The sequence below is a fragment of the Drosophila willistoni genome, assembly GCF_018902025.1.
Source record: "Drosophila willistoni isolate 14030-0811.24 chromosome 2R unlocalized genomic scaffold, UCI_dwil_1.1 Seg167, whole genome shotgun sequence".
Taxonomy (NCBI): Eukaryota; Metazoa; Arthropoda; class Insecta; order Diptera; family Drosophilidae; genus Drosophila; species Drosophila willistoni.
Genome location: NW_025814050.1, coordinates 21,315,182 through 21,340,110, shown reverse-complemented (window position 1 = coordinate 21,340,110; position 24,929 = coordinate 21,315,182). Strand labels below are relative to the sequence as shown.

At 35.7% G+C, this 24,929-nt stretch overlaps 4 protein-coding genes across 4 annotated transcripts; 2 read left to right on the top strand and 2 right to left on the bottom strand.

The window, feature by feature from the left end:
* Positions 1-9,726: 9,726 nt before the first annotated feature.
* On the bottom strand, positions 9,727-10,157 carry LOC6642467. The gene has a single exon (XM_002065557.4). It carries the CDS (start codon positions 10,155-10,157, stop codon positions 9,963-9,965), a length of 195 nt encoding a protein of 64 aa, XP_002065593.1. The 3' UTR covers positions 9,727-9,962.
* A 97-nt stretch (positions 10,158-10,254) lies between these two features.
* On the bottom strand, positions 10,255-10,568 carry LOC26530161. The gene is made up of 2 exons (XM_015178508.3): positions 10,426-10,568; positions 10,255-10,354 (listed from the first exon to the last, which is right to left on the bottom strand). Exons 1-2 carry the CDS (start codon positions 10,464-10,466, stop codon positions 10,255-10,257), a joined length of 141 nt encoding a protein of 46 aa, XP_015033994.1. The 5' UTR covers positions 10,467-10,568.
* A 3,971-nt stretch (positions 10,569-14,539) lies between these two features.
* Positions 14,540-14,814, top strand: LOC26529024. Its single transcript, XM_015178424.3, has 2 exons — positions 14,540-14,644; positions 14,712-14,814. The coding sequence occupies exons 1-2, from the start codon at positions 14,601-14,603 to the stop codon at positions 14,812-14,814; spliced, it is 147 nt and encodes a 48-aa protein (XP_015033910.1). The 5' UTR covers positions 14,540-14,600.
* A 53-nt stretch (positions 14,815-14,867) lies between these two features.
* On the top strand, positions 14,868-15,173 carry LOC6642680. The gene has a single exon (XM_002065556.4). The coding sequence runs from the start codon at positions 14,868-14,870 to the stop codon at positions 15,108-15,110; it is 243 nt and encodes an 80-aa protein (XP_002065592.1). The 3' UTR covers positions 15,111-15,173.
* Positions 15,174-24,929: the final 9,756 nt, after the last annotated feature.

The following is a 24,929-nucleotide window of genomic DNA, read 5'->3' as shown; positions in this document are numbered from 1 at the left end:
CTACTAATCAAAACTGAAGATCAGATCTAACTGTCATGACTTTGCCATGACTTACCCAAAAACCTTAAAAGTAAATTGCAGCATATGCATAGCATAAGTTGAACCCACTCATTAAAGGGACAAGGCGAATGAGATGAAGGAGGACGACGAGGAGGACGATGACGAAGAGGAGGAGGAGCAACCAAAGATCGAGGGGATTTTCTGTTTCTGGCTAGTGAATAGACTTGACAGCGAAACGCCTCTTCCCTGCCCAACGAGCTCGAAACTAAACAAAAGTAAAAGTAGGCATGATGAACGACAACGACAATGAGTAAACCTCACTCTATGCATCATCATATATCCATCCATATATGTATGTATATGTATATGTATGTATTTGTATGTATGTATATTTCTTTGTTAACACAGGACCTCAGTGCTCTCTAAAACCTCACATCGTTCGCGTTTGCTATTGTCGACATAAATGCACAATTTGCACATAAAAGCACTGCCAGGGAACACACACACACACACACACATACTTAGACACATATATGTATATGTATTCAATGTACTTCCGGTGGCAGGACCTATGCAGAAACACACCGGTCCTAGGGAGTGAGTGAGTGAGTGAGTGGTATGAGTTTTCAAGGCCCTTTGACAGTGCGCGGTGTTACCTCACGGATAATACACACTTAATTGCTCAAAATGATGCGATTGTGGAGCGATGCATATGCCCAACCAACCAGCCAACGAACCAACCAACACACACTCACAACAAGTACTCATACATACACCCATTTATATCCCATATTCATATAAGTATATACATATAATATATATCGAACCACCCGACCAGCGAATGGTAAAAAGTTCAAGCTTCGTCACAGCTTTTGGCGCGCTGATTTGGTGAGAGGAAGGCGGCTGCAGAAGGAGTAGTAACCCTCAGAGTCCTGCCCATGTAATAATGTGTGTATGTCCGCATTTAAGCCACAACAAAAGACACTCAACAGCGTATCATTGGCGGTTTTTGTGACGAGCTGCAGCAACAGAAGCAGCAGCATGAGCACATGGACCATAATTGCATTTAAAGGTCCTTTTTTCTATTTTACATGTGCTTGAAAACATGTGAGGACAAAAACCCACTTCCAGCAGGCACTAATGATTCGTCTCTGGAGTTTGGTTAGAGGACAGGCTCTTGGTAAGCTCTGCGATTGATCTAATTACGCAGCAGCAGAAGAACGGACAAGAAAGAATACAAAGTCCTAGAAGTTGTATCTCCATCAATCAGATAATTGTCAATGTGATGTGATAAAAGTTTGTTGGAAGTAGAATAGAGTCGAGTAGTCCATTACAAGGAAAAACCAGAAATCAATAGGAATACTGGTTAGCGAATTTTCCGAAAGCTAAAAAAACTACTAATAATGCCATGACAAAAAGAACAAACAAGCTGAAAAAAGGACTAAGAAAAAGAAGAAGAGTCAAAGGAAAGAATAAGCAGAGGTTTTTTATGCTTACTTATAATATCAATACTTAACAGCATCTTCATAAAAGATTCCAAATATAGGTACCCTAAAAGCATTACTTGCATTACTTTTGAAGTGCGTACCTGTGTAAAATTCGAGTAAATAAAAAATTAATGCAGAAAAAAAGAAAATAAATACTACTTATACTTGTAGTATTGATATATTGATTATATATTGATTCTTGATCATCCCAAAAAATTGTTGGGCTTCGAGTAAACAAAACTATAACAATAGTAAATTCCTTAAAATTAGAGAATAATTTAATAATTAATACAATATTTTTTAATTACTATTTTAAGGAATTAAATATCAAAGAAGCTAACTTCGGCTATGCCGAAGTTTATATACCCTTGCAGTATACTTAGCAATAATATTTTTCCTTTTTGAAATTTCTTTCCCTGCAACTCAATTCATCAATACACAAACAAAATATTATTTCTCTTTTTACCACAAGTTTTTCTTCTTCCATCATTTTCTAAGCAAAGCACGGCACGCATACACATACAGTTCATGTAGCGTTGCGTCTGTGTGTGTATGCGTGTGCTCTGTTGATTTGATGATGGCAGTAGTAGGCAGCAAGCAGCGCTGCCGGCAGCGTTTGAACCGATTTATATTGACTGTAACTTGTGTTCTATTTATCGGATCAGATTCAAATTTTGGGATCTGAGATTTTATATCTATTACTATCATATTGGTAAGTTTCATGGGGATACTCCAATTTTTGCAAAAATGTTTCTTCTAGAGCTATATGATATAGTGGTCCGATCCCAAAGATTTTCATACTTTATCTCACCCGGGTAAAAAAAAGCTCCCAAAAAAAATTTCATCCCGATAGCTCTTAAGATGGCTGAGTAAAACGCGTACGCACCGACGGACAGACGGTCAGACGGACAGACGGACATGGCTATATCGACTTAGCTTCTCATGCTGATCAAGAATATATATACTTTATGGGGTCGGAAAAGTCTCCTTCTGTGCGTTACAAACATCTGACCAATTTTATAATACCCTCTGCAAGGGTATAAAAACAGACGATGTTCGTAAACAAAATAAATTTATTGACTAAACAATTATGAAATATCACATGAACTTTGTCCCTAAATACCTATTTAATTTCATTTGATATGTCATAAGGTATATTGTAATATTTGTAAGGTTACAGTTTCCATCAAATGTCCTTCATATTGGGTATTCATATTTAAGCACTTGATAGTCCTTCAATTTAAGTACTAAAATACTCATATGGAATTCAGGTCAAAAATAGGTAACACCTAACATTCAAATTCAAATTTAAATTCAATTATTTTAATAATTTAAAAGAAAAGCAACTAATTATTTTGTTAGAGAGAACTGAACTATGAGATATAAAAAACAAACAGGACAACTGAGAAAATATGTAAAGGAAAAGCAACTTCATTTCAACCTCAACCTTAAATGCAGTTTCAATATTCTGCAAAATCAAAATATTTGATTGTTCCCATCAACCGTAATGTTCTATCAATTTTAAACTCTCAATTTCACCCCTCACTCTCCACACCACAAACATCTTTATCACCCTCACTGACGAGACGTCCCACAAAAAAGTGAGGAAAAAGAAGAAAAACAAAAAAAAAAGCAACCGCATTTCTGCGTTTTTCTCAAGTGCCCTCTCCATGCACTCGCAACGAACCAAACCAAACCACTCCACTCCAGACCCCAGACCGTAGCCAGACCGACTCCGACCCCGACCCCGCCAAATCCCGTCGGGTCGGAGTCTTCGTCTTATTTGTTGCTCCCGTTTCCACAGGGCAGGGCAGGGCAGCGCGTCCAATTGCGACTCGCAGGCATTGCCATTGTTTCAGTTTACATGTTTTCATCTTGATGACCTCGCGATATTTTCGAAATCTATAAATACAAACCAAATACAAGCAAAGGTCTCATATTTTTATTGCATATTTTATAGAGATTTGAATGCGTTGCATGCCCCTTGCCAGGCCAGCCTCAGCATCACGAGCAGCAGCAGCAGCAGCAATCCAATTGTCATTCATGACAGCTGTCGATCAGCTCGAACACAGAGAAAACAGAAATGGCGGAATGAAAAGGAATTCGTGTTTGTTTTATTTGAACAACACGGGCGTGCTAGGGGGGAAGGGGGAGATTGCTTTTGATTTTATTGGCAGTTTGCCCTTCTTTCCACTACCCTCCCCACCCCACCCCACCGAGAGTTCCTTTCATTCCTGCACTCAATTGAATTGAGATTTTCATTTCGGTTATTTTTTTCTGGTAATTGCCACCTTTTGTTTGGATTAGTTTGTAAATTATACTTTTGATATGTTTTGGTTTTAGCTATTTGCATAATCATGATCAATGTCAGGGTTTATATCTTGTCATAACTTTGATATGATACATCATTTTGATATTTATGTAAATTGCTTGTGATTAAAAGAACTTGTTTTTTGGGTTTAGCATAAATTTTGATGCTATAGAATGGTATAGAACCCAGGAATACTGTGGAAAATTGTTTAGATAATTTAGTCACTTTCTCAGACAATTTATGAGATTCCTTAATTAATTGGTCTGAAATAATAAGGCAATGCTATTGCACGATTGTTGGAGAAGACGTCATCGTTAACTTAGATTTGTATATATTAAAATTTCTTATATTATTTGTTTAAGATTATTGGAATTTCTACCACTGTATTTACATTAACATGTTCTAAAAGCTTCTGTTACATGGCTCATGAAGAGCTTCTAACTGAAAACGAAACGAAAACGAACGAAAATGAAAACGAAATATAAAAATGACTTCTTTCTGGAATTCGAAGAGGAGAAGACTTATTTTTCCCTTACTCCACTCCGTCTGCAACTGGGCAGATCAAACAACATCATGCAGAATAAGTATCTAAACAGTAAAATGTTATAGAATTAAACTTCAATTTATATTTCAAATTTTCTCCACAACTTATCTCATAATATATGTAGTATTGTTAAGCATCAATGTCTAGCAAATTGTTAGATATTTAAGTAGAAAATGCCAGCCATCTCACACTTTAGTGAATAAATGAATGAATGAATTAAGTTTTTTTGTCACTTAATTGCTTTATATTTTTATGAAGATATATGTATTTGATTAGCTTAGTTAACTTTTCAGAACATTGTTCATGTCTTTGAGATATCAAAGAGCTAAGGAACAACCAAACTTTGTCGATATCAATACATTATCCTACACTATTAGAAATGGGTGTTTGGGTATATATAGTTAGAAGGGCGTAGGCAGTTACGGACAGAGGAGGGTAGCTGCTAACTCCTAGCGTTATATTTAGTAGGATTTCAAATCAAAATGTGTTTCTTCCTGGAGATTTTCAAACTCAGCTCCCATTCGAGCAGATTCAAAAGTAAGCGCTAATGCTGGACATACAAAATATTAATTATTATTATGTTTTTGTCTAGATTTCGACCTTTTTCAAAGTTAATCAAAACTGGGTTTTAGCCGGCATGACGTCAATAAATCTCACTAATTTATAAGATTTTAAATCATAGGCAGCACAAAAGGTGAGCAGGTTGTCTGTATAGCTATTTCAAGAACCACCAAATTTTATCATCAGCATCACATAAAAAACGTGGAATCTGCAGTTGCAAGCTGTGCCGTTCTGTTTTCGCTTCATGTAGTTTGAATTCCCAACTACTTTTAGCGATGAGGATATGGTATGGCCGACGACGAGAGGGGGGTGGTAAAGGAGGGATTCCCACCGGGCCCGAAGTTTTTAGCGGGGCCCGGTTTTTGATCGGGGCTTATTACCACCGGGCCCTGATATCTTCTCGACGGCCCTGGGTATATAGACCCGTCAGGCCGATTACTTTTAAACTTTTATCTAGTTTTAATGAATATTATATGTCGATAAACAAAACATATATGTTGCCTTGTTTGATTTTGAACCATTACCCTGTTGTAATTGTACCAAGCAGCCATATGGTGAAATGGTATATTAAAGCCCCATAAATGTGTAAGTTCGTCTAGTCGATAATCTAGACCTTTGAGACACTAAGAGATAACAAAATCATTCAGTATACAGTTTCGCTTTAATATGCATTAAATGTCTAAAATCAATGATGAAAGAATTGCCGAATAATCCATCAAAAGGAAGAGTAAAAGTCTTCAAACAGTTGCCCCTCATATGTGTCAACGGATGTCATGTCTTTTGTAACAATTTCAAATTGCACATTGCGAGTGAAAATAAAATATTAAATTGCGAGAATTTGTTTGCTGCTGCGTCACATTAACACCAAATCGCACCTTGTCTGCCATGTGCCAATGACATTGCCTTTGCCGTTGCCGTTAAACAAACCCACCAAACACCTTTTGGCAAAATGTCAACGCCCGTACATATTATCATGTTCGAGTACATTCAAATACAATTCGAGAAATCAGCGACAACGGCTGCTTCTGTAGCTGCTGGCTGGCGGAGACATCCGCGCTAAGGAATTGCCGAGGCAATTGTTTCGCAAAGCGGCGAGGAGGGCGGGCGGGCAATTTGTGTTCCCGCAGAAAAACATCTGTCGGATGTCGGAAGTTGTATCTGACGGCACGCCCCACACTTCGTTCGAGTGATAGCAAAAGCGGGGAGGGGGGAATGTCACAATTTTTCAATGCAATGTGTGTGTATGTTAGGGATTCAGATTCAGTGTCTCGACAGAAGTTACGGATATTATTCATAATTTTCCACGTGGCATTTGACATATGTTTGAATGCGTTTGTTATCGGGCATGGGTTTCCTCCCCATAAGGGTTGTCTTTCCCGAGAAGCCCTTTTCCATAGATAGAGATTACAGTCTTTGTGGACAATCAGAGAGTGAGTTCTCTTGGCTTGACCATCATAACGAAGAGGAATGTTTGGAAGCACGTGCTGAAGACTGAGATTGAAAGAGGGCGAGTGGGATAAACATTTGTGGGTTTTCTTGTGATAATGACGTGATAATTGCTTTTCCATTTCGCGCCTCTCACTTCACTCTGATACTGTGGCTTCAAATACGTACCGTTATCCATCCGGTTTCGGAATGAAGCCTTGCAAGTGACATATTCAACACAATTTTATAGCAAAGTTCAAAGGACACCTGCTGAGTGGTTTTAATTGCATCGCACACCAAAAGTGACAAATACACAGAGGCGCCCAAGGGAGGGTTCCAGAAACGATTGTCACTCTCAAGAGATTTTCAACGAACTAACGGATTAAATTATCTACTTGTAACAGTGTTTTAAATTACTCTAAAAATCTTAAATTTTTATATCTTAATTCAAAGAATTGAATTGATTATGGCTGTTCAAAGTCCTTGCTTGTTTACAATCTTTTGATTGATTTTTTTTAAACATTTTTTGTTTAAGTTCTGGTATCTTGATTGGAAAAATGGTCGATCAACTTAGTGATCGTTAGTTCTATGATATAAAATAGATCAGATCCGACCAATTAGTCGATAACTTTATCGAAATACTCAGTTATTCAGTTATTTAGAAAAACGATTGTAAAGTTTTCAATTATTTATTACAAAACAGTCTGATATATAGACTAGATCTTTGCATTAAATGATATTTACAACATAAGAGTTAAGAATTTCAGGAATATCTTTGAATTTATCAACTTTTGATATCTACTTACCCTTTTTTTTTGGAATCTTTGCGACGCCTTTGAAAGGATGCCAACATCAAGAGTTATAGACGACCGCCTGGCGCTTGGAAACAAAGTAATTACAAGGCAAGCAAACAACAAAAAAAAAAATATAATAATATTGTCAAGAAAAAAACAGTAAGGTAAAGCTTCAATTAGATTGAAAAGCATCGGCATCAAGTGTCGCACAATCTGACAGCTGCCCCCAGGAAGGAAGTCCAAAACGCCACAACATTTACAACAGAGAATTGGGAGAGAGAGAGATGAGATTGAAGAAGAGGAAGGAATTCTATTAGCACCGTCAAGGAAAACGTTTTTCCTAATAGTCAGCGCCACGTGCTTATCCCTTGTGTTCAGTCGTGTGTCAAAGGACAACCGCAGCAGAGTCCTTGCTGGAAATTCCTTTCAATATTTCTCTCTCTCACTCTCTCTCTCTCTCTCTCTCTCTCTCAGTAGTCAACGCTCAGTGGCAAACAATACAATTGAAAAATTATAAAAATTCGCACTTCTAATCCAGCCGTAACGTAAATTCTATCGGCCAGCTACATATCCAGTGAGTCAGTCACTCTGGCGTAACGAAAACCGGACGTCGTCGTCATCATTGAGAGCCTGTGGTTTTGCCAGAGATACACTTGTTCGCCCATCGCCCAGGACACGCGCCAGTTGATAGAAAAAAGGTTGCTGTCGCCCTCGAGACGGCATCATCAATATTGCAAACGAAGAGAAAGACAGAGCAGAGCAGTGAAACTGAAGGCCACATTGAGTCTGTCAAATAAGCGTGGCTAATGTGTATTAAGTGCACTTTCCCATCTTTCGCCTCATCCGATGTGAGTTGGTTGCCAGTCAAGGGTCCATAACACAAGTTGGCCTAATCACGCTAATAGCCGCAATTCATGCAAATGTTATAGACAGTTATTTATGCGATGGCATAAGTCAAGTGGCAACATTTTTGCCATGGGGTTTGAGTTATTGATGGATTGATGGCAACATCAGAGTTTTGATTTTATTTGTGTGGGATAGGTTAGTTAGTTGGGGTGGTTAGTAAGGAATTCATCTTATGTGTTACCCTCTAGATTAGCATAGATCAACATTCCTTTTGAAAATCTGGTTTTACCAGGAATATCTATTCCATGTCATATTCACACTCAAGTCGTTTTTTATATATTGATTGCATAAGCATTCGAGTTTTTTATTTGCATATGCAATTGCGTACTCTTACTTCGTATTCGAATACCCTGCAGGAAGGGGCTATCAGAGATGTATAGCAAGTCGCATACATAAGCATATACCAAGTTATGTGAAGAAAAATTTCATATAGAAAGTATTTCCTTTCCAAAAAAACTTAGGAAATGCTTGAAATGCTATCAGTAAATTATTTGAAGAACTGCTAATACACAAAACACCAATAAATAATTCTAAAAATGATCTAAAAAGTTTTATAACCAATTGTTTTCTATACAAAAACACAACACAACCCAAATACAAAACTTTCAGTGCCATTTAAGAAAAATTGGAATCAAGTTTTCAGAAATATATATCAATTTACCTATTATCTAAATCAAGGGTGCCCACGGAAATTTAACTTAGGAGCCAGAGTATCAGCGGCAGAGGCTGAGCAGAAAAAAGGGTCTCGAGTTTTATGGGTCATAAACGACCTTTTTTGGCGATCGTCGTCGAACTTTTAGGCAGAGTGACAGCCAAATCCCGAATTTTGCGGGGAGGGAGAAAGAAGAACGTGATCTCGAGCTCGAGTTGCGAGCGTCGACTCGCAAATATGACCCTTTTCTCTGCTCAGCCTCTGCTGCTGATGCTCTGGCTCCCAAGTTAAATTTCCGTGGCCACCCTTGATCTAGGTTACTATTAAATGCAAGGAAAATCGAACTTTTAATAAATTTACCAAATTTCTTTTATAACATTTTTCCTATTTTTCATATTGTATTGTATCGTATCGTATCGTAAGAGTAAATACAGTAGAATCCGGTTATAACGACTCCGCTTAAAACGTCCGTCCGGTTATAGCGACTAAAGTTCAATGAGTGATTAGTTAGTCCCAATGCAAAGGGCCTCCGGTTATTACGTCGTCCCGATCCGGATTCTACTGTAGTACTAAATAGTAACAGTAGTAAAAGTGAATGACTAGTCATAAGACATTTCAAAGAAAACCTTTGAAAAAGAATCTCCTGCCTTCATTGCATTTTAGAGATAAAAAATTGAAAATAAGCTGCGAGAAATATATTCAAAGAAAATTTACATATGACCCAAATCGAAATATATATAGAAGATAAAAAAAAAATTATTCGTTATCCACAATCGTTTCCATTATCCCCGACGGAACTACCTTTTAGCTTGCTTTATCAGGGGGAAACTCCACCTACGTCGGGTTTGAAACTCGAGAACAACAGAATTGTGGAAGATATATTAGTTTATCTGTTTAGACAGTAGATACATATGATCCTTCTTTGAAAACGATATTCTAAACTTATATATTCTCATTCAGTATATGTTTATGCCAATGTTGCACTCAATTTCAGTATTATCAAAAAAACACAGGATCAAATTTTGGTTTGCTTTTCTTTTTTTTGCGCATCTCTTTTATATTTTTCACACTTGTTTTGTTTTTGTAATTATTTTTTCATCAGTATTGAAATGTTGATGTACTTAAACTATTACGAACCCATAGAAACCAGAAATATCAACAATAATCTAAGGATCTAGTATATATATCACGTAACTATAATAGGCAGGCTCCGCCCTTAGTTAGCCCCCCCTCACATCACATCACATCACCACTCCCACTACCACTTGGGAGGGTGCGACTTCTAAGAGAAGTGCATGCCATTGAACTTGTCACGGTTATCCTTGACCATATTGTTGTATTTCCATTTCTCGTCACTCGAGGCCTTGCTGCTCCAGGCGCCGGAACTGTGACTCGGCTTATGCGTTGGCGTCGAGTCGATTTTGGGAGCGTCCTTGGGACTGGCTGAACATTTGTCGGTGCGTTCAGAGTAGACCATTTTGTAGCGTTGTTTTTCAAAAAGAATTTTCCAAAAAGTATTTGCCAATTAAACAGAAAGCTGGGCCTTCAAAATTGTTTCAGCGAGTGTTCAAAGTTCACGGTACAGTCTGCAGCAAGGTCAGCACTTTGAGTTCTTTATTGTTGGCCGAGTTTCCGGTACGAGATCCTTTTCTGGATGATAGACTTTTGCCCAATCTGCAAGAGAAAATAATTCCCAATGATTATCAATTCACCTCAAGAGAGAGACAGTGTGATTTCCCCTTTACCTGGATTGTTTGAGAGATTTTAGTTTGCTAATTTTTGGCATTGACACACAAATTTTGCACTTTGCACATTGAAGGAAATGAAAAGAATAAATTTCGAAACGAACGGAGACTCCTCAGCTGCAGTTGCGCTCGACTCGCTGGTGAACTTTCTACTGAACCTCCAACGACTCTTACAACTGGTTTAAATACGCCAGCCAGCCACGATCGCAGTGACTCGAACGAACGATGCAACGGCAAGTTGTTTTTTTTTTTTTGTTAGCAGAATGTCTGCCCGGACGAACTGCGTCATTATTCTAAGCAAACAGCTGCAGATGAAGAAAGCCCTCGCCCTCACCCACACCCAAGCCGCTTCCTCCCCGTCTGGTACTTCCTCTGTCTACCGTTCCCCTGAAGTTTCTCGGCCAGGTCTGACTGTGGTCTGAGTTGTGAACTCGTTTTAGTCGACGACAATGCAAATTAGAGTTGCCAACCAACTGGTTTTTATCAGCAAAACATTTGCAAACAAGTGAGAAGGTTTTGCTTTACATTCGCACGCAAAGAGTCGACTCGATGATACCTTGTGATGATTCAATATATTTTTGGGATCGACAGACATTTTCTTAATCTCGTCGAAAGCAAAAAACACTGTATTTAGCAGAATCCTCCTCCAAGAATCCTTTTTATCTAAGCGCAGTTCCTCATGGATCGATAAACTTGCATGTTTAAGCATTTAATTTTTCGATAAACTTTAGATTTTGTGATAGTTCAGTGCATTTTTATCCGCTTGCAGGAATTGGCGACTAGTTAAACTTATATTAACTAATTTATCTTTGGAATCAAACTAAACTTTAAACTTAATTCCATTCAAAATATACTTTCAGCAGTAAAGCTTAAAATAATACAGGTAAAAACCGATACAAACCGATAACCGATTTTCAAATGTCGATTCTAATAAATGGAATGGCGTGAATTGCGAAAAACTGTAATTCTTTAGTTTAGTTCATACCTACTTTAGTATGAATTAATCGATTTTAGTCGATTAAAAATACATTTTTCCACAGTAATGAGCTTAAGATCAACAGATTTTTTTCGATTTCGATATAAAACCTAATCGGTTTATAAAAACTTTGATTTTTAAACACTTTATCATCTTAAAGCAGCATTTTTTTACATCTCGAAGAAATCTTCCGACTCCCAGAAGATTGTTTTGCCCAAACTACCCAATCAAAATAATGAATTCATTGGCCCCGGCGGCAACTGGGCCCCATTAAACCTGCTAATGCTCACGTAGTATCCATGTGGGTCTGGTTGTTTATCAACGTATTGTCATCATTATCATCATCGCATCAGCATCATCATCATCATCAACATCATTATCTTGAACAGCATCTTTATTGTATAAAGACAACCGGCCGGCTTGTCCACATTTCTAAAGAAGACACGTCAGCAACTTTGTAGGGAATGTCTTGAGGGGTCTTTCCCTAATTCTAATAAACTGACAATGAGACTTTATTTTCATTTCAGTGATTTGTTGTTCCATGTTGTCGCGTGGCAATCTGCCCATTATCGTATCGGATAGATATTCGTATGAATATTTATATAGGGGGTACCAAGTATATCAAGATATTATGCATAAATTGATGCCTTATGAAAAGTTTACCCTGCATTGCATCAGCCAATTTCAGTTGAGAAAACAACTGAAAAAAAAACCACTTGAAAGCCTGTTGCGAATTTTATAGTACATATTTTAATGTTGTTGTTATTGGCATTAATATGCGCTATAAGTCCGATCGATCTATGCTATACGATCTTGGGGAATGACTTTAAACTGACCCTGGCGAAGGAAGAAAGCGAAAAAGATCGAGAAAGCAATGAGAAAGAGTTGGAAGAAGAGAGCTTATCATAACTTTATCTATCCAAGTTCAATGATCTGTCTGTCTTTGGTTTTTATCACTCGAAGGTCATTAAAAATCCCCTTAGAAACAGATCCAAAGATATACTCTGACCGTCTGCCATTCGCGAAATGTCAAAATTTGCATCTATTTGTTTTTTTTATTCATATAAATTATTTGTCTGCCAAAAATTCCATTGATTGCATTATGCTAATGAGCCAGACATATGGCTTTCTAATGATCAAAGAGAAAAACGTGCTCGCTTTTTGCAAACTGGTTTATTCGCAAACCAAAAAATAAAACCGCAAAAATTTATTATATAAAATGTAAACTGAACCAATTGGCAAACATTTGGGTTACATCTCTCAAAAAGGCAATATCCTTGGACAAGTGCCAGAAATTATTTCATCGATTTCAAGTAGTATTTTGTCAAAGTATCAGTATTTAAGTAAATAATAAATCCTAGGCAAAGTGCAAGGAATTATTCCATAGATTTCAAATAGCATTTTGTCAAAGTATAAGTATTTAAGTAAAAAGTATTCAAAGTATTCAATTCTTTAAAGAAAACGGCTGGCAAAGAAGTGACTGATATTAATTATATATTATTATATCCTTTAATATGATACTTTTCAATATTAGAAAAATATTCTTTAGACATATCCTTAATTAAATTGATACGTTCAATAATTTTAAACTCTTATAACATTGAGAAGTTTCATAAAAAAAAACAGCTGCAGTTTAAAATATATCTTTAAATAATCAATATACCACCCATAAAAAATATTTTAGACACTATATTTTGTTTCACCATTCGAAGAAAAAGAAGACAAACCAGGAATATATATGAGAAAATCAAAGAAAATTAATGGCAACAACATTATTGTTATTTGATATTATATTTCACTATATAGAACCCATTTTTTTTGTTGTTTTTGAAGGATATGTTTTTATACCAAAGGTTTTGAGTATCCTTTATTATTTCTTATGCCGTAAAACTTTGGTTCACGAGGTTTTAAACAAGTAATGAAGTCCTCGAGATTGATAAATAACAATAGTTTTATATGAAAAAAAGTTAGAACAGATCGAACATTGTGGTCTGATAACCCATTACCAAACCCTTTCGATTTTTTGTCCAATATAAATTGTTAAAGAGTTGTCAGTTTAAATTTGATAAGTTAGATAAGTTAACCCAAAAAAATGGAAAGATATTTTATTCTTGGTTAAATCGATAGAAGAAGAAGAGTTTCGAAATTTGTATGAGTTTTTAATAATTAATTAGATTGATGATAAAGTAAATTTGATTTCTTTTCCAATATTGGAAGAAAACTGTTCAGGCCACCGGATGAACAGAAGAGTGACGAGGATTTTTCCTGTAATTCGCCATAGTTAATCTGGTACGAGACTTGCATTCGAACACCGGTTTTTTTTCCTTTACATATCTATTCGAACCTATTGTATACTTCAAACCGAAACATTTCGTGTTTTTCGGGCTATCTGCGAATAAATTGAATAAAGAATAGTTTTTAAAAGAAGTTCTCGCGGGTTCTTAATTAATCACTCGCTCACCATACCACAAAGAAATTGGCACCCGCCAAGATTGTAGTCTCATTGGATCCTTCCGCCCCTTCACAAACAAAAACAAAGTGTCAGAACACTAGCTAATTGTGATATTGTGATGATACAAATATTAGTAAAGATTTATTGGGATAAATATTTATCAATAGATAAATAAACAAACAAAATAATGCAAATGCAACTTGCATACTAATGTCTGCTTTAAAAAGTAAAAGGCATATATATATATTTATCGATTTTTGTCAACAAATTTGTAGTGAAAACTCTTGGGGAAATCCCTGGTAAAATGTTGTTTACTTGCCACGTGTTTACGCATTTCTTCTTAGCCATGACGAAGACGCTTGTTTTTGTTTGTTTCATTGACGCATGGCCTAAACTTTAGAGATCAAATGTTTGGCTAATTTGTGCAAATCTGGTTTGTTTTTTTGGCACATGTCTGCCTCAAAATTTTTGTTTTCGCCATGTTTTCATAACAATGCCAGAGATCTGCGTCTGTCGTTGGCCAGAAACTCGTTTTCGCCAGCGTCTCGACTCGTCGCAGTCACGCAGTGACCGCATGATAAGCTCAGCAGATGATGTGGATCGGTCGACTCTGAGGGGTATAAAAGGGCCTCATCACAGCGGCTTTCTAATCAAACTAAATCCAACAACGTCGGCGTCTATATCTTTTCGTGAGAATAACGAGAAGAACTCCAAAATTTTACAAACTGTGGTGAAACATATGTGTCAATGAAGACACCGGACACCAAAGTCAAGCTCTTAAATAATATAAGGTGAGTTTCGAAATCAGGAAACTATATACTATATGGTTAACTAACTGAATGGTTTTTTTGTTTGCAGTCTCTCTAAGCATCTGTCTTCGAAAAAAGGCGGCTCTAGCACCAGCAGCTGCGGCAATTGTCTAGAATTTGCAGTACTCACTCGTCTGTCCAGTGTGCCCTGAAGGATCTTTTCCCCATATTCATATACTTGAACGATCAATTAACTCTATACAAAATGGTTCATCAAACACGTACACCCAGCAAGGCCATCCCAGCCAAACACTTGAGTCCCATGCGTAGCATGGATTCACCCATGGGCAAATATGCTGTTTCCAGTAGTCCGGCGGATAGTTTCCTGCGGAACACACGACTCACTGTGAGTGCCGCAGGATCGGGAGGATCTAATGCTTCGCTGTATAAATACAACAACATGGTTAGCAATAATCGGGAGCAGTTCAATGCCCTCCATTTCTGCTAAGACCGAGATAGATGCTAAACAGAGACGAATGAAATGAAATAAAGTAAAATTGTTTCAAATCAATTAAGCTGCCTGTTTTTTTCTATCATAAATCGCAGTCACGTGTCTCGTGAAAATTGCAATATTTATTGCAGATATATTTATAATTTTCTTTTTTTTTTCCCCCGCTTTGCCAAATTAAATTATTAGCCCAGGGCAAAGGGCAACTAAGCCGCCGCCGTTGCCTTCATTTGAAGTCATTTTTCATTGTTTGCGGCTGTCTGGGTTCACTTTGTCACATGCAAATGTTTGACACATGGATGTGTGTGTGTGTGCGTGTGTGGGTTGTGCGAGTGTGTGTTTATTTTTGCATATGTGAATTTCTGTCTTTTTCTGTACATGGAACATATTTTTACATTAACGCCATTTCAAAAAGCTTAAACTTTTGCCTCCCTGGATTTGCATAAATCTTCATTCTCTTTTTCCTTATGATAAATACATATATTACATATGAATTTCATATGGGATTATCGTTCGTGTCACTTGTTTTGGTCTTTGAATTGCCGTTTAGTTGCTTAGAATCCTTTGATAGCTTGCTAGACAAAACATTTCCTCAGTTTCATGGAAAGGACAATAATTTTTCAAATAAATTTTTATGTATTACAGCTGAACTAATGCAATAAGCTCTATTTACATTTAAAATTTTTAACTTAATTTTTAAGACCTAATGTGTAAAAAATGTAAGCTCAGTAAAATCTCAAACGAAATAATGTGAGGAAGAAATTTGAGAGAACTTGAAAAGACGAATCCAAAAAAGGCAAATTAACGATTTAGCGGCTTATAAGGTGCGCGAAATAAGTAAGTGGGATACTACATTACTATCTATACCAACTAGACCGATAAAGATATTAAAATAAAATAAATTGATCTTTAAACTTGTTAAATTTATAAATATATTTCAGCCCATTAAAATGGGAAAAAGCTTCGGGAAAAATTAGAAAAAAATCAAACAAATATAAGAATAACTAACTTAGTTAAATCACAATGAAATACGTTATTTTACATAATCTGAGTTATGTAAAATAATATCTACAAAGGAATTAACTACTACTACTTTCTAGTTAATTCTTCTGCTTATGACAATAACAAATGAAAAAACATAAACAATCAATTTAAACTATAATATTGTCAAAAAGATTTAGTACATAAAAAACAAAGTTTACTTCTTCAAACACGAATCAAAATAAACAAAAATTCCGGTTTTCAAAATTTTCATATTGCTTTTGGTTTGTTTCTTATAGATTTCCTGAATTCTTTTGTCAATAAATGCAAGAAAACATATTTTAAATAAATAAATTAATATAATCATAATCATAGCAAAACAATTTGCCATAATAAAACTGAATAAAAATGGGTAAATCTTTTCTTAAATAAACCTAAATAGAAATTTGAAATATAAATCAGATTTAGTATCTAAATTTTTGTCATAGAATTCCTTAAAATTTTTCGCCTAATCGTAGTTATACATAGTTTCAAACATGATTCACTACGTGACCTAAAAGTCCGCTTAAAACTCCTCAATTGTCTAAATTATTTGATCAAAATTCAAATGAAAGGAAATTTACTATATAACCTTGAGCAAATACCAAAACTTAAATTCAAATGTTTAGGCTAATTTTTTGAATTTCTGAACATTCATTAAACTGGCTTCGTTTGGTCTAGTCCCAGCTTTGCTTTCACGAAGATCTCTTCAAGTTGGTTACAAACTTTACTAAAATTTAATAACCCAGAAAAAAACAAACCAAACTGTTACTATACTTAGTTACATGTTTTAGAGAAGACACAGTGCTCGGCTGTTAAAACCAGTTACTTCATTTGCAATTTATATCAATTTGAAGTCGAGTATGCAAATTATAAATAAAAAAAACTCATTATTGATTCTAAACTGGTTTTTATCTATCAGATGATTTCATTATAGTAAGCCAAAGATCACATGGAAAATAGTTCAGATTTTTATACACAATGACTAAGACAAAAAACGAATCTTCCCACAGGAGAATGAAATCACACACTTCCAACCACCACCAACGACGAGAAAGGAAATTCAATGATGTAACTAATAATTTTTGGACACACTTGGATGGCTGGATTCCCAATTTCCGAATTGGAATCATTAAAAGACAATCTGTTACATCAAAAGTGCACAAATCATCGGCAGTCCACAGCAATTTAATGCCCCCAAAAACGGAAGAAAACATTTTTATTATTCCACTAAATTAAACGTTGGAAGCTTCACCAAAAAGGAAGTGAGGACAGAAAGGTCCTTTAAGCGATGCATCGTTGTTGTTGTTGTTGTCCTCGTCGTCGTCGTCGTCAGGCGTCGACAGTCATTAAATTATCACACATTTAACTTCAAAAACAATTCAAAAGTAAGACACCCTCGACCCACAATCCTCACCCCCGCCCCCGGCCCTCACACAGTCAGTTGGTTTGGCCTTTCCGCCCCTGCAACTTGACTTTCACCCCCTTAATGGTGTGTGTGTGTGTGTCTGTGTGTGTGAATGTTTGTTGCCCTGCCGCATTACAAGCTGAAAACATGGTTATTACATCAGTAAACGCCAAGCTATGGGATGGAACCCATAGAGCACATGTGGGCGTTGCAAAATGGATGCGATGAATGGATACGATGGATGGATGGATGGATGGATGAATGCTGTCTTGTGATGATTATGACAGCATGACGGCGACGATGCCGACGATGCCGCCGATGAAGACCTCTTTGTCCGCCACCCTTATTTGGCTACTTGGTCTAATTTAGTTTTTGTTTTTGCATTGCCCTGCAATATGTCGACCATTAGGCCGGAGAATGGAGGGGAATGACTTGCGTAAGTAAGTGACGATAAATCATAAACGAAACATCAATTCCAGCACTTGACCCCCCACAATTGGGCCAGCGATTGCTGATAAAAGTATGATTAGATAAATATTCCCAATAGAAATGCGAACTACGGAGTGAGAATGGAGTGTGACTAATCGTTGTGACTGTGTCACATTAATGTAATAACTCAACTATTTGCTAAACTTCAAGCGACTATTTAAAATCACCATTTAAATGCCTTTTGTTTTAGAAAAAAGTATAAAATCTTAAGTGCTAAGTTGGTTCAAATTACAATTAGTTTTCCTACTGATCTTCTTCAATATTGAATCCTGAAATACAAAAACAAACTGAATCTAGTTCTATTACAAAAACATTTTATATGATAATCATGCACTTTATGGTTTATGATATAAAGTTTTGTTCTTATCTTAAAATCATATAAAGTAAGGAAAATTTTGCATTCTTCCTAACTTAGCCTTTTCAGATCTAAGATCTAACTTCTCGCTGCAGACAATAAGTTTTTTTGTGTCAAGTTTTTTAACTCTATAACTCAGATCAGATGATCTACAGTGGCCAAAAGTGTAAAGGAATCGCTCGAAAATCAAAGTTTTCTGAAGATGCAGTGGCCGGATCAATGCCCAGATCTAAATCCGGTCAAAAATCATGGGCTTTGCTAAAGAAGCAACTGTCGCGCTACGATAATCCGCCAATGGACGAGCTTTGGAGTCGAGTCCAAGCGGAATGGAGCACTCTATCGCACGGATTGATAGAAACATTGGTGGAAAGTATGCCCAGGTGCATTAAAAGTGTGATTACAGCCAAAGGCCTTTGGACTAAATATTGAAAAAATTCCTTAATCTATAAGTTTTGTTATACTAGCAAAAGTAGATAAATGCTCATTTTTAAGTTTTTTATGGATAATTCGAGCTAAGGAGGAATTAATGAATAAAATTCTTTGTTTTTCGTTTTATATATTATTAGTGGATTTTTGTTAAAAATTTGAAATCGATTAATGCATTTTTGTGGGTTTTACAGCCACTCAAAGTCACAGTATTAAAACATGTATCCACATGTGCTCGCCACTGTAGGTCATAATTTTGGTGGGGCAAATCGGACATTAGGAGAAGGCAAAATCGTTTTTGGATATTGAAGATAATGTCTTCTTTTTAGGGGCATAATTTCTCTCTTTTTATTTGTTTTCCATTTAAAAAGCTATACATTTTTGTATAATTTTATCCAAAGTTTAATCTAAGCCAAAGTTTTAATTATTCATCCATTTCTATAAGGAAGCTTGCAGCAAGTTTTGAATATTTAGCTGAATTTTAAATGAAATATATCAAAACAAAGTTAACTCATGATCTTATTTTTAGTATAGTCTAATGTAAGATAAGTCCGTATTGAGATTACATATTTTTTAGCACCTAGTTTTATGAAAAAATACTTTTTTTTTTAAATTAATAAGTATCTTAATGGAAAGTATCCCAGCTCCAGTTGAAAAAAAGATTTATTTGGCCTCTCCGATCTTAAGGGTTAACGCCAACGCCAATGTAGGAATTGAGAATCACAAAGTTAAAACAATAAAAGAACAAAAAATGCTGGAAAAATATTTTAAATAAATACTTCAAATGTAACAAAATGATGAAGCAGACACACTGAAAGAGGTTTAAGGACGTAAATGCATCAGACACACCCAGCAAATATTTAAAGTATAGAAAAGATTAAAATTTTAAATTATTTATTCACCAAGTCAAACAAAATTCCCATAGGATTGGCGACTTTCGTTCAAGAATCTGTTCTAAATTATTGCAAGTTGTCTTTGGGCTAAGTTGGTCCAAAAGTTGAAAAACTTTTCTCAAGAAAATAGCGTGATGGTTGATAACTCATTTTTATTTCTTTTGTGGGTCACGTGACGTTAACTTTCTTTTTGCAAATTAATTAATTGACAAGAAAAAAAAGGAGAGAATGAAGAACTTGAGGGAATGAAAAGATTGATTAATCTAGAATTGAAAGACAACCCTTGCCTTAGTCTGGCTGTCAACTTATCTATCACGCCAACCTTCTGCCGGGGATCCGTATACGTCGATGTCGGTGTCTGCAACTACAATTTTGGGCCAGATGATTTATCGACATTTCTGCGGAAATCGCTGTGCCAAAATGAAATGAAACGAGGCAAAAAGTTGATCCGAGGAGGGCACAGGTTCAGGTTCGACGATGTTCTCTCTCACTTGAAACGGAAACGCAATCGGCGCACTGCCAAAAATAAATTGATTACTGTCACGGAAATAGCTACAAAACCCAACATGTATTTCAACGTGGAGAGGGGTGGGGGCGGGACAGAGGGTAGGCAACTGAGACTGACTGCTTCAAGTTTGTTTGTTAATCGATATCGAGACGACACCTGGTTTGAGCAGCACAGAAAACTCCTTAAATGTCTCAACAGACTTAAATCACAGCCGCCCACCAAACTGAAGGAATGGAATGGAGTGGGAGGAGAAGGGTGTGGGTGAAACTGTCTTCAGGTTGTGGCGTCACGTTTATAGATCACGTGACGTGGCAATAAATAGTTTGCCCTGTCAATTAAAGACACCTGCAGTAAGTGGAAGAAGCTTCTTAAACCAAAATCCAAGGGTCGACGCGGTTGGTAAAATGAAATGGAGAATGGGTAATAGGCATTAAGGGATGAGGATGGAGTAGAGAACGGGGAAGGAAACGGGAATAGGCATAAGCTTGTGGGATGCCAGAAGGCTCAAAACAATGTTTACACCTTCAATTTGTGTATGTTTTGGTTAAATATAATTTATGAATTTGAATTGAGGACTCGAATCTCAATTACTTAAATTTAATTTGTTATTATTAAATGAATTATTATATTAAAAATGGGTCAACTATATGTAATATCATTGAGTTTAAATAGTTATGAAGTGAAAAACCTTCTCGTTTGGCTAAAGAATTTTTTACAATATTTAGTATTCAAGTTGATTTCTTAGGATCTGGTGCTGGGACATCTGTTGACCATAAGGCGAGATATCTGATATATACCCAATAAGACTCATTGATATTGCAATCAATGAACTAATTCTTAAAAAAGTTTTCATTGGAAATAGGTTTACAATGAATATATCATTTCATTCATTTTTTAGTACCAGGTAGTGTCTAAAGATTGAAATTGATATCTTTCAAAAACAAAATTAGTTATGAATTAGTTATTAAATATGAATGAATGTATGATATAGTCATTTGATATAGCTTTGTTTATTCATAATATAGAACAAAGGTTTTATAATGAACTGTTTTTCAACCTCAATATGTTCTTACTCAAATACTGAGCTAGGAAATAATTAAAAAGAGCCATCAACAAAGTAAATTAGCAAAAATGAAGAAGTGATTTAAATAACAATGTACAGAAATAGCAAATTTTGAAAAGTACTGAAGGAATCGAAAAGCAATTAGCAAAAACATGAATCACTTAATATTTCAACTAAGAACTTTAGAATTAAGCTTAATGCCAAGTAACTACTATCCACTATATCTAGTATTAGGGATAATTTACTTTTAATTGCAAAAACCTTTGGTATAGTGTATTAAGGGCTAACAAATAAAATTGGGAAGGGACTTCTTGAGCGAAATGTATGTAAAAATCTATACAAAGAATACAAAAAAAAACATGTTTTCGATGTATAATCACTAAACCATTTGTCTACTATTGAATTTATGTATAAGTAGATGGCTTAGTGATAAAACACCCATGCTCATTCGAAAGATTGACACCTCAAACATATTTATATAAATAAGAGATAATATTTAAAAGACAGAAAAGTATAAATCCAAATTTCATTGTACACTCCCTTAAAAAACAGTTTCTTTAAACGAGAGAAAGCCTTCTTTATATTCGATTACGTTTTCTCTCTTCTTTCACCACTAAAAGTCTCTTGGGATAGTTTTAAGTCTTCTATCTGACGGAAAAAGTTTTCGTTCGACCAACTTTCAAAACCCTTTTTGGTCTGGTCGGTAGACCGGCCTATAACACCTAATGCTGAAAAAAAAAAAACGATTGATTGGCGGTAACAAATGTATTAGAAACTTTTAGCTGTATAATTTCCGCGTTTACCATCCAAAGAAAGGATCCGTTGGGGATGGGGAAAGACCGAAGCTCAAGCATTCAGTTCAAATTGCACTTCCGTGCGAAAAATTGTTTATCGAGTAAAGTTTTTAGCCCTCCTCCCCCAAACTCAGACCCTGTGGCCCTTCCATTCAGCACACACACACTCGCACTCATATGTCAGGAACAGTAAGTAGTATCAATGGAAGGACGGCGTTCACCGTCGATAAAGTTGCACCTATTGTCATTTTATTGATTTGTTATAAATTTCACACATTCGCACGTGTGTTCAAAGTTTTTCCTCTAAACCACACTCCAGTGGGAGAAAGGTTGGACGGACGGTGCTCGGTCTTATCTTTTCATGCACTTCCATTAAATGTAAATGGCTGGAAAATTTACAAAAGCCCCGCCCCCAAATGAAATCGAATGGACACGCGCCCTGCTAACCCTTTTTTTTGCCCCCTTAAGTTACATATCTGCGATTTTTCAATGAGATTTCTATCATTTTAAATTTGGTTTTATTGCCATTAAAAATAAATGGCAATCGATTCAAAGTTCAATAGAACAGAATTTCAAGAAGTTTAAAATAAATTGTTACACGGGCAAAAACCTTTTGCTTTTACTTAAGATTTGTTTGATATTGATTTTTGGATTTTCAAATATCTCAGGAAACTGATTAAGTTTTTCAATTGGAGAATAGATTGAAATCTCACAATTTTAAAACAAAGGAAAATATGTAAACAGATTACAGACTGGATAAAGAAGTCGAAGGAAAACCTTAATAAAGAAAACTTTTAAGTCATTAAAAAATGAAGAAACATTTAAGAAAAATTTCTAAAAATAAAATTTCAACTCTGGAATCAAATAAAAATCAACTCCCAACGTTGATGACTTTAATTTGTTTTAATTGCCAAAACGAAGTTTCATGCATAGGCGGATCTAGGGCTAAAAAATGAAGAAACTTTGCCCCTTTAAGTATGCAATATGCCCGAAAAGCAATTTAAATCTTTTGCTATGCCTCTATGAAGTACATTTCACAAATTTACTTTAATTTATTAAAAATCTAAATCTAATGTGCCACGTTTAGCATACTTTAGGGGGCCCTTCGCAGCCCAAGATCCGCCACTGGTTCCCCGTGTTCTTGACGAGAAGGACAGAACATCTGTTGATGCTTCGCAACTTTCACACTTGATTTGATAATCTGTTGTAAATTTTCACTTTGCCACTTGTGAAATTTTAACAATTAAGTCACAATTTAATGACGTGCAGCAAATATTAAAACAAAACTCACCCCCTTTATCCCAATCCCACCACCCCCTCTTGGCAGCTGTTGACATCGCCCGTCCGCAGCGTCCAGTTTAACCGAGATGCCAACAAAAGTTACAAAAATCTCAACCTAACCAGCTCCGACTCCGGCTGCTGCTACTGCTTCTGTTTTGGCTCTCTAATTAAGCGAGACGTGAAATTTTTTCCTTATTATTTTCCTCAAATTTTTACGACTTGCCTCCGTAACGAAACGGAACGGAAATGCCATTGAGAAAGATATTTTATATATGGGTAATGGTTAGAGAGGGAGGGGTGTGAGTGCACGGGGAGGGTGCAACATTTTGAAATTAGTATCTTAAAAATTATGGTTATTATAAGACATTATCAAAGTCAATGTGAATTTTAATTAGTCCAATTCAAAGAGAAAACTCAAAAGTTTTTGCAAGGCAAGAACACACTTGACTAATACTTTGAGACGTGAGTGTAAAATTTGATGACTGCCGAAAAGTATGCCATGAAAAATGTGCGTTTGACAGGCATGGAAAATGGTAGGAAAAAATATTTATGGTTATTTTGTGCGCACTTTTTTTTGTGTTGTTTTGCAGGTGAAATTATTACAATTATAGACACAGACTGAACTTGGGGGACTTATCACTTGTGTAAACTAATTTGGCCTTTTCCAGAACTTAATTCTTTATTTGTTTCTTAAAGTTATTTTTGGGTTTTTTCAACACTCAGATAGAGTATAAAGAACACACATGTACCCTAAACCTCAAACACTTAATGAACAATAGCTGAAATGAATTTTTCAAATAAAAAAATGATTAATATATAAGTGTTAATTTATTGTACAACAAAAAATCTTTATCTCACTTCGATTAAGATTAACATTAATGCAATGTTTGCTCACTCTTCGAATTACTAGATTCCCCTTGCAAACTACTTTAATGCAATTCTAGATATCCTATCTCTCTTATGATATGAATTCCAGTTGATCGTTGCAGACAAGTGAGACAAGTTTTAAATTAAGGGACTAATTTGAGTGCAGTCAGACAATCAAATCTGTGTTAATCCCAATCTAAGGTTAAGATACTTGCTCCAACTACTGTTTCCCTTTACCTGTTTTGGTTCACACTTATGATATTAACACTTGCAACAGGAAACAAGTTAGAGATGTAACTTAGGTTTTTCTGAAGTTATTGTTGCTTTAATTTATTTAAATTTTGTTGAAAATGTTATAACATTTTGGACCCTTTTTGTATATTTTCAATATCTGTTTACAATATTTATTCAAATAAATAATAATAGTTTTCCTAAAGTTTCAGTTAACATGTTTAATTCGCTTTAATTTGCATATTCGTTACATCAATTCAATAGAATCCCACCACCCACCCCTCAGTCACCTTCTCTAGCATCAGGTTGATTAAGTAATTTCAGAACTTACCGCAAACAAATTGCTTATGACTCGCCACATACGGAGAGCTCAGGTACACTGAGAAAAAATAACAATAGCAAACTTCATTGAATCAGCTGCAACGCTGGGGGAAGGGGAAAGTGCAACTTTAAATTACATTTAAATTAAATCAATGCAAAGAAA

What these genes read in the sequence shown, in the direction of transcription:
- LOC6642467 (XM_002065557.4), bottom strand. Translation starts at nt 10,157, where the DNA reads ATGGTCTACTCTGAACGCACCGACAAATGTTCAGCCAGTCCCAAGGAC.
- LOC26530161 (XM_015178508.3), bottom strand. Translation starts at nt 10,466, where the DNA reads ATGCCAAAAATTAGCAAACTAAAATCTCTCAAACAATCCAG. An exon ending in AAATCTCTCAAACAATCCAG is followed by an intron (nt 10,355 to 10,425) that starts GTAAAGGGGAAA and finishes TTTCTCTTGCAG; the next exon opens with ATTGGGCAAAAGTCTATCAT.
- LOC26529024 (XM_015178424.3), top strand. Translation starts at nt 14,601, where the DNA reads ATGAAGACACCGGACACCAAAGTCAAGCTCTTAAATAATATAAG. An exon ending in AAGCTCTTAAATAATATAAG is followed by an intron (nt 14,645 to 14,711) that starts GTGAGTTTCGAA and finishes TTTTGTTTGCAG; the next exon opens with TCTCTCTAAGCATCTGTCTT.
- LOC6642680 (XM_002065556.4), top strand. Translation starts at nt 14,868, where the DNA reads ATGGTTCATCAAACACGTACACCCAGCAAGGCCATCCCAGCCAAACAC.